This window comes from Calonectris borealis, chromosome 15, assembly GCF_964195595.1.
Source record: "Calonectris borealis chromosome 15, bCalBor7.hap1.2, whole genome shotgun sequence".
Taxonomy (NCBI): Eukaryota; Metazoa; Chordata; class Aves; order Procellariiformes; family Procellariidae; genus Calonectris; species Calonectris borealis.
Window position 1 is genome coordinate 11,788,344 of NC_134326.1, and position 10,123 is coordinate 11,798,466.

At 41.2% G+C, this 10,123-nt stretch overlaps 1 protein-coding gene across 1 annotated transcript; it reads right to left on the bottom strand.

The window, feature by feature from the left end:
* Window positions 1-336: 336 nt before the first annotated feature.
* Window positions 337-9,157, bottom strand: NMUR2 (neuromedin U receptor 2). The gene is made up of 4 exons (XM_075163885.1): window positions 7,935-9,157; window positions 2,911-2,995; window positions 1,457-1,582; window positions 337-596 (listed from the first exon to the last, which is right to left on the bottom strand). Exons 1-4 carry the CDS (start codon window positions 8,652-8,654, stop codon window positions 337-339), a joined length of 1,191 nt encoding a protein of 396 aa, XP_075019986.1. The 5' UTR covers window positions 8,655-9,157.
* Window positions 9,158-10,123: the final 966 nt, after the last annotated feature.

Here is a 10,123-nt window from a genome sequence, read left to right on the forward strand (position 1 = left end):
GGCTGGTGCACAAAAAGCCATTCGGTGAGACTTGGATAAGCTGTGTCTCCCTCCTGTGCTGGTAACGTTGAGAGTGTGTCTCATTTTCGTAAAGTAGTTCTTTGCTGGCATAGCTTGCAGCCAGTAAGCTGAGATTTCCAGCCCTCCTATTAGCTTGTGGGTAATACAATGCTTCTCAACCACCTGCTAATTACAGTCTCCTCGTTCATTCATTCAACAAGACACGTCTGTAAGCTCTTCTTGCTGAAATCAGTCTTTTAGGAGGGTCTTTTCTCTTTTTGTTTCTTAAAGACATTTTCTTTAACTTCTTTCTCACCTGGATCACAACGTAGAAAGTCACAGACCAGTGGAGAGCTGAGAACTGCTGATAGATGTCCTGTGGGTGCCAGGGAGACTTGTGTCTTCAGCAGAGTCCATGAGATTGTGGTCCTCAACCACAAAGATGCTCTGCTGGGCAGGAATCCTGCTGGTGGCATGGTTAGGGTCCCAGTGCTTGCAGCAAGGAGAGATCACACTGAGGAAAGCCATCCTGAAGCGCTGGGACAACAGATTGTAAATGATGGGGTTCACGGCAGAGCTCAGATAGAAGAAAACACCTAGGATAACAAGGGTGGGGGAAAGGAGAGAGACACCTCATTTTTGTGTGGAACAATCTCAGAAGAGGAAAATCTCTTCATTACCTGTAGTGCTCCACCAAGCTTGGGTGCAAGGATGGAGGCAGTGACAGCACATCTCTGCCTGTTACCGTCCAAGCAGAGGGAGATGGATGTCTCATCAAGGCTAGCTCAGGCACTGCAGCACACAGGGAAAGGGAGAGAGTATTAACTGGAGCTCACTACCTCCAGCTGTTCAGGAACCAGCTCTCTCTTGAGCTGTACTGACCTGCCTCCAGCACAGCCCTCATCCCCACAGCAGGATTTGCACAGCTGGTGCCCCCATCAAAGCTGTCAGAAGATAACCTCCAGCCGAGGGGAGCTAATGTCTTACAACACACCAGGACAATTGCACAAGATTGGATTTGGCTGAGCTGCCTAATGGCCACATTTAGTGTTTTCCCATGGCAGACTGAAAATAAGATTCCTCTTTGAAAAGGCCTTCATTTTATGGTTAGCAGGACCATAAACATTTGGTTATATCACCCAGTTCTAAGCAGTATGTAAGTCTTTTGTCTTGCCATTTGGTAAGGTATTCTGTTTGTCTGAGAGACCCTCTGGAGGATGATGCCTGCTGCTGTGTATTCATTAAAAGCAGCTGAATGACAGCAGACTTCATTTCTGAACATTTCCAAGAAGGAAAAGCAGCTGGCACGATTCTGGTCACTGTCTGCTAGACTCCAAGAACTTTTCCATGCATGCCTCATGTCACCTACAAAATAAATGACTACATATTTCAAGTAAACCACTCACAATTACGTTTTTTTCCCAGCCCCTGTGCAAGTGGAGGAAGAAAGCATTACCTGACACCACATGAATTAAGTTGAATATATTAGCCAGAGGCTCAGTCCATTCCACAACAAAGCTGAAGAAGAGACGATCTATATGGAATGGAGCCCAGCAGATAGCAAAAACCATCACAAGGACAACTAGCATGGAGAAAGGGGAAAAGAAAAACAAGTCAGTTATGGAATGATTTGGCTCACTAGCCTGTACAGAGCAGACATAGTTCAGAAAGATGGATGAAAGACTAAATATACAATTTTTATTCATCGTTTCAAAACTTTTGCCATCCTTTCTGTCTTTCTGCAATGCTTACTGAAAAACATTACCAGCTAAAAGAACAAACTTTCCACTGATTTCTGTGTTGGATATCTCAATGCATGCACATAGAATGACATTCAAACAGAGAAGGCAACAGCCAGGTAATGTTGTGGCATGAACAGAGCCTAATGAAGAAACTGCCAGTGAGAGCGCTGGATTCATCTGTGGTACCTGGGACACACTGACTCCATTGTGCCTTGGAGTTAATTTCCCCTACACACTATTTGTACATCACGTAGCAGGATAAGGCTATAGGAACCATGCACTGATGATAAGTCGGTCTGGGTGCACTGTTCAGCATGAAAGAAAAAGAGTTTGCCTCCACGCACAACTTGGCCTGAGCTGGCTCTGGTAAGGACTCTTGCAAACCCATTCCAGACTTGGGTCCTGTGAACATCTGTGGTCACAGTCACGGGGCACAGAAAATCAGGCTGACTTCAAAGTACAATTTCCTAGTTCAGAAGGTGACTTAAGCTGCCTAAAAGAATAATACTGTTGCAGAAAATATTGAAGGTGATTTATGTTTCCTGCATAAACACCATCTCAGTAGCAAGGTGATCTTTACCTTAAAGACAGCCCTAAATTAGGAAGTGATGTGAGTGCTTTCAGGGTGGTTGGAGCACAAATTCTCCTGAATGCTACACAATGTGCAAGTCTGCCTAAGTCCGACTTTTTCTTGGGAAGGTCTAAGTGGTTAAGTCAGCAGTAGGTGATGTATGTGGCTTGGCAGGACTTCCTGATTATGAACAGAACTCGTGGTGTGATGCAAAACACATGTACATCCTTCTTTAAAAACGTACAAGATTATTTGCACTCTGAAAAAGAGGGATCCTCCCTAGAGGGTTGCAAGAGTCTGGTTTGGAGTGAGGGATATTAGAGAGTTGCCACGCAAGTATCTGCCACGTAGGTTTCCTCAACCTCCTCTCGTCTGGGGAGGAAAATTTGCCTTCTGAGTCTTTTGATAGTTAGCCATGGTGTTTCTCTCCTATGCCCTTTAAGTCCACATAAAACAGCAATAAACCTTTTTTTTTTTTTTTTGATCACAGCTACTCATCTCATAACTCTTGTATCCTGTGAATTTACTTGATACTCTTCAGGATTTGGTCACCCTCTTGTCCCTGGTAAATAAAACACAGAAGGACTCATTACTTACACAACATCTTGGTGACTGATTTCCTGGATGGTCTCTGAACATTCACAGCCATTTCCTCCACTTCCAAAGATTTGTCTCCTTTCAACTGGCAAAAGGAGGGAAACCGAAGGAGAGCTTAGACAGGAGATGACATGCCCACCAGACATAGCCTGTTTGATATTTTCATAGCTGCAGTTTGAAAAGGCAAAATTTGGGGCAACTCAGGACTCACTGAAAAAAATCTACATTTAAATTTCAGTTTTAGTCTAGGGAAACATTGAAGCTTTAGGTTCAAAACAATCATCTGCAGATTTTATGCATCTGAGTGCATATTTACAGCAAATGTGTATTTCAGTTCTCCACTTGTCCTTTCTCAATGAGTCAATATTTGGTTCACAGTTTGTGTTCCATTTCAACAGTATTTTGCTAGGCATTATATTATCTTGTAGCAAAATATTGTTTGTTTGTTTATTTTCCTAAAAGGGTTCCCCACAATTAAGCACAAACCAATGATCCAAAAAATATCCAAAGACCTCAGTGAAACACAGCTGTAATCACTGGAAAAATTCCTGTAGAATTCAAGGGAGTACGTTTCATGCCCTGACTGTTTAGACTAATTGATATTCAATCTATCCAATGAACAAAACCCATATATGCTGTCTTGCAGACCGCCGGTGTGCATGATATGCACAGATTCAGCCATATACTTCTCAATTACAACAAGGTGGTTTTTTTTTCTCCAGTAGTTTTTCCTGGACTTCTAAAAAATGAAGAATAATAATCTGATTCTCCCTGAAATGCTTCCCCAATACGCTTACAGTGAGAGCACTGGTGCTTTGGTGATGAAAAGACCAGGGCTAGATAATCAGGACAATTGCTTTGATTATTAAAGAAATCATCTATGGAGAATGCATAATTGGGCCCAGCTTCCTGAAGTGGGAACTTCTGATTAGCCAACAGATTTGGAGTGATGTTTTTTTCAACTGAGAGAAACTGGAAACAAAACTTTTAATTACATGGGAAAAAATATCAGGGATGAGGGAAAAAATAGAAATCAATCTGGATTTGTGAAAATCTTGTGAAAACATGCTAGTTGTGCCATTTTCTTTTGCCTTTTACACTGTGACTTTGTTTCTTGATTTTTGATTAACAATACTTTTCTGTAAGGATGATCAAATGAGACCTTCTTTCAACGTTCTATTTATTCAGAAAATCCATAAAAGGGAAACACAAGTAAATCAAATTATATTCAATTATAGTGCAATTAAGCCTCTCATGTTTTATGTTATTCCCTTTGTAACTTTTAGTCATAGCCACAGTTGCTTAAGGAAGAGGCTCAGTTGATTTGAAACACATCTAGCGATAAATGTCTGCTCAGATTGATTAAAATCCCTAGATTCCCTTCAGCGGTTTTCAGTCTCAACAGTAATCTATTCCAGGCATATTCCAAAGCCTCAGAGAATACAGTGCTCTGATGCTGTAATAAACCAGAGACACATGTATCTTTATTTTTCACCTTCCTCCTGTCATTTTGATGATGCTATAAGGCTCCTCTTTAGCCTCAAGTTATAATAGATGGAGGTGTAACTAGTAAGAATAACTCAGCAGTTGCAATTTAATAAAACAATGAGTTATGACAAAGAGGAAGGGGAAAAAAAAAAAAAGAAACGAGTTCATGACAATGGTTTGACAGAGGAAGAACTCCAGCCAAGGTAGTGGTTACTTTTACATCACTGTGGATGTATGAGGCTATGTAGGGTTGCCTGGAGATGAATGTTACCCATTCACTGCAAGAGAATTAAAAGTGTCTGGAGCAAGAAGCTGAAAATTGGATTTTCCCCCCACATCTTTATTAGCTACAGCATTTCATACTAGAAATCAAAGGACAGAGTGAAATTAGGACCTCACCTATCCCCAGGCAAACCTAGAGAGGCCACTCAGCAAAAGCAGAACTGTTTTCTGTAAGCTCCTTGTCCTGTCTGACACAAGTAGTGACCAAACTTTCTCTCCAGCTGATGGAAAAATTGCTATTTAAAAACCACCTGGCTTGTGCTAAAGCATGCAGTGATTTGGCTGCAGCAGTTGCCACCTGTCTGCGGAACTGCAGCCTGGGTACTCTTAGCTCACCCCCATTGCAAAGGAAAATGTGTTAGTGGGTGTAAGGTTTGCTGAACAACCTCCATGGAAAGGGGACAGACTCTTCCAGGAGCGTGCTGGGCTCTGCAGAAATTAGCCAAAGGCAGTCACTGTCCACAGATGATTCTGGTTTTAACAACTGGGCATTTAGGGGGCAAAATAGATTTTGATGATAAAATCTGGACCAGCTGTGCATTGGCAAGAATAAGTTGTCTTGATTCAAAGACAGCTGAAATAAAAATTACCAGTGTGTCTAATGTGTTACTGAAGGGAAGTGACAGTAAAAGAAGTGTGGAACTCTTAGCAGAAGAATCGTCCTGCCTGAGTGAGGTCAATCTAGTCCCATCTGATCATCTAAATCCCCTCACAGATGTCTGAAGTAGGTGGGATAAATAAGTCTCTGGACTCTCCTGTCTCTTCCTTCACTGTCAAAAATCCTTATTAAATAGAGTCTGACTTTTAGACAACAAGTGATAACCACCTATCCCTGTGTCCTTTTAGAGATCAGTTCGAAAGAAATGGACGGAGACCTTGCACTGTATCCCGCTGCAATGCAGGCTTCTACCCAAGCAATGCCACCCCATCTCTATCAGTGCTTCAGGGATTAGCTTCCTCAAGCAGCCATTTTCCAATGTTCTCATTTTCTCCCTCTCCTTTTCCTCCTCATCTTTTTGGCTATAGGTTGCAACCAGTAGCCAACAGCTGAACTGGGTTTAAAGAAGAGCCTGGCTGATTTAAGGATTGGTCCTAAAGGCACCTGTGATGAGGCCCCCATGAAAGAGGCAGCAGGAAGCTTCCACAATCAAATCTAATGAGACTACAGTGTAATCATCAGTGTCCTCTCCTTTACACTAATGCTAGAACTATCTATTCACCATAACATTGTAGTATTAAAGTAGTATTGTAGTATTTAAGCCTTAAAATTATATCCAAGTAGATCATGAGGTGATTGATCATGAGGTAATCAACCTGATGGATCTGTTGGCAATAAATTTCCTAGTGAAAAAGACAAATATATTTTTTCCTTTTTGCAAGGAATAAAATTAAAAATTAGCTCAGTTACCATATGACCTATGTTTGCTACCTTCTCCCAGCTGCTTAACATGTCACACGTTTCCTTCTGTATTGCATCCTGAGGCTCTCCTGAGCACTGGCAAAGCTTGAGGGAGAAACTTTGGCGAGGAAATGCCCTTTCCACAAAGCCTGGACTTGGAAGGGCTACGTGTCTGTTTGCTGAATTTGAGCTGTTGTACAACCTTTGGATCAACTCTGAGCTTTACCACTACAGTCTGTGAGCACTCAGGAGATTCTGGAGTGTTGCTGAAGCTTCATAGATTTCATCCTCTGTGAGTAGATAGAAAGTGTCTTCTCTTGAAAAATTATATATATACACCATTCTTCTACAATTTCTGTTGAAAAAATGAAACTATCTTGCCTAGTGTAGTTTGGAGCGCAATGCAGATATACCCAGGATGGATGTTGTTTAAAATTTGGAAGTCTGAATTGGATATACAGAAAAACAGAGGCATAAACAACAAATATTGCAGCCCTTAGGAAAGACAGCTTGAACGTATCTGAATACACTGCTGGGGGAGCAGCCCTTGTCTGGTACCTACTTTCTCTTCTGGGATGGAGATTAGGAATATCTGCTGCCACAAATAGAAGTTATTGCAATCTTCAAAACTTCTTTTTATTAGTTTGGGGATTTCTCTTTTTCTTTTTGTAACAGCTATATTTTCAGCACTTTTTCCTCCCTTCAGGTCTTATTTTGCAAAATTTTCAGTGAAACTATGTAAAGACCCCACAACAGCCGCTGGGCAGTGGGGATAATTTAACCCATTCATTGCTTCAAAGATCTGCTGTATGCTATGGATTTCTGGCAATTTATCCTTGTTGCTTTTCCTGGGTAAGGAAAAATTGCTTCTGTATAGTTTCAGATAAAAGTAAATATCAGCCAGCACAACAAAATGATATATACACCACCAGAGGTTTGGTTGAATTTCTTACACATTATTCAGTAAGTTCATTCATCTCTACTAGCATATTTCATCCCTTTCTTGCTATATGATCAGACACAGCTTTTTAAACTTTAAGTTATATTCAGTGCAATGAGATAGGATTTATATTTTCAAAATATATGTAACGTATGAGAAGAAAAAAGTCATTGACTCGCTATGATTAGCAGTGCATTTCAGTGTTGTGCTGCATAGTTTTATAATGCTGTGATACTACTTGTTTTATCCATGTATTTAAATGATGAATACTTGGTAAAACTAGTCTCACTTTCTGAAGAGAGAATGAATATAAACTCTAAGGTAGCCTTAATTGGTGGTGAAACTATGCCATAGTTATATAAAGAAACGATTGCTGAATTTGCTAGCTGCAGCAATAAGGTAGCATTTCAGTTTATGACAGCTTTGTGAGTTTTAACAACTGAATATTATCACCATCTCCAAGGAAGGAGAAAAATAAAGTAATGCAATGGAAATTCCACAGTCACAAGAAGAGGGAAAACAAATAATACACAAGATTCAATCACTAGCCTGCTCCTTTTTACTCTTTTCATATTTTCCTTTTGGTCTATTTCCTTCTAGTCTCTACTGCAAAGGTGCAAATCTCTGAGAGGCTGCACTCAGTCTACAGACTTGGACGTTTAAGTAACATTCAAACGTGAGCGGCAGTGATGGTAAGTTTTTAAAAAAAGATTGGGGTAAATTATTCCCCAACATAGCTATATTAATTTCAGAATGGGATTACACCAAAGAAGGAGTCCTATCCTGTTTTAGGAGGTTTGAAATACTTTTACTTTTTGTGGGGGAAACCAGATGGGCAAGAAAAAGGTGCAATCACTTAAAAGACACATACAGACACAAACACACAAGACTGAGCACGGTCGGAATAGGACTTACTCTTAGCCCCATCAGATAGTACAGCACACTTATTACCCCCATAGGCAGCACATAGAAGAGAAAAGAAGTAATCTGGACAATACAGTTGTAGATCCACATAGGCATGACTACAGTGCAGGTAGCAGAGCCAGGGACCAGGGTGCCATTGGGGAAATACTGCAGCATGATGCCATGGGTGCCTGTGTTGGGGAGGGAGAAGAGGACAGAGAGAACCCAGAGCACCACGATGGTCCTCAGGGCACGCTTGCGAGTGCTCTCCAGCTTGGCACGGAAAGGATGGAGGATGGCAATGTATCTCTCCACGCTGACTGTGGTCACGCTGAGGATGGAGGCAAAACACACTGTCTCAAAGAGCGCCGTCTTCAAATAGCAGCCAACGGGCCCAAACAAGAAGGGGTAGTTGCTCCACATCTCGTAGACTTCCAGTGGCATCCCAAAAAGCAGCACGAGCAGGTCTGAGACAGCAAGACTGAAGAGATAGTAGTTGGTTGGGGTCTTCATGTTCCGGTGCTTGAGGATTACCAGGCAAACTAAGAAGTTACCTACCACCCCAACAACGAAGATCAGGGTGTACACCAAGGCCATGGGCAAGAACAGATGGCTCCGTCTGGGCCCACATAGGAAGGCTAAGTAATCCTCAGTGCTGTTTAAGTACCTCCTGAAACGTTCTTCATGTAGAGCAAGGTGATTAAACCAGGAGATATTACTGAACCAGGCCATTTCTGGATCTGTTGAAATGTTTCACAACTGATATCCAGTCTTCTTTAAGTTTCTCTGTGCTAGTTTGCTCACTCTTTGCAGACAGAGGAAGAGAAGGGGGGGAGTTGTCTTGCCAGACCTAGATGCACAAAGCCACTGAGAGATGTGAGTGTCTTTGCCTGGCTTCGGTTAAGGTTTTGCCGTTGTAACAGCTGTTCCCCTGCAAGGAGTCCCTTAGCCAGAAAGCCCCTCCTTTCACACATATTCATTGGCTCGCTAAGTGCATTAGATTATAGAGTATGAAAAGAGGTTCCAGCTACTTGCATCAGCTCCCATAGCAGATGCATTTACAGAATCAGAAACGTGGGATTTAGAGAGCTGGGAATCTGAAATATAGGATGTGAGACAAGCTGCAACATGTTTGTATTTGTCAGAGGGTGGGAAACCAGACAAAAAAAAAACACCAAAACTCAGTCCAAAAAGCTTTTACAAAATTATATTGATGCTACATGCAGTTATGAGCCACAAGCAAAAAAAAAAAAAAAAAACTGGCATGATTTTATTTTTCAGTTCTCTGCTGATTTTTATTTTTTGTTGTCTACGGCAGCAAGTACTTGGAAACAGAGTTTGGTCAGTAGAAAGCCAATCTGTTTTTGTAGTCATTCATGTGGAATTAATCTATTATAATGTTTTAGCCTTTTTTTAAACACTGTACTTTTTTTTCTTCCAAAACCCGACATAGGATTTTAATTGCTCTTCTTATTGATATAAAGATATTTTCCCACTTTCCTGGTATGCTGGAATCTGATCCCATATTCTTAGATAGCCTTGTTTCAGGAATTTTTCTGAGGACTGCATTATTCCAAAGACATATTTATTGCCTCTGGGACTAAACTTACATTATTTTTTATAAACTCTTGTTTCTTCCTGAGTGACAACCATTCTGCAAACACACTTTCTGAGCCAAAAAAGTGTATCCTGCAAGGATGATGGCTGTGTCAAAATAGATCATTTAGCTCCTTATGAATGCTTGATTCCTTACTGAATTTCTCTAAAACAAAAAAGCTTCAAATTGCATGGATGTCATCTTCTGAGATTCAGAAAAAGTTTAGCTGTTTGGAATTGAAGAGGTGCAAAAGCTGAAGGCTAGTTTAGGGGATTTTGTCAGCTTACTGTGCAATTTGTCTGCCCAGTACCTCTCATTAGCTCTCACTTTTGAGTACCTGCCCAGTCTCCCTCCTTGAAGCCATGTAGACTTTTTACATCCTTACCATCCTTTGGCAAGGAGCTCCTCAGGTCTACTATCTATGTATGAAGAACCACCTTCTTTTCTCTGTTTGACCCTTTAGCTGACTCTCCCTAAGACTGCATATTTTTAATCATCCAGGAGCAAAAGAACAGCCCTTTCGGCTGGCATGTCCTCCAAAATCCTGACAAAAGCAAGTTTTCCAAGGAAGATGCAAACTGCTCCGCTGTAAGTGGCTGGACAG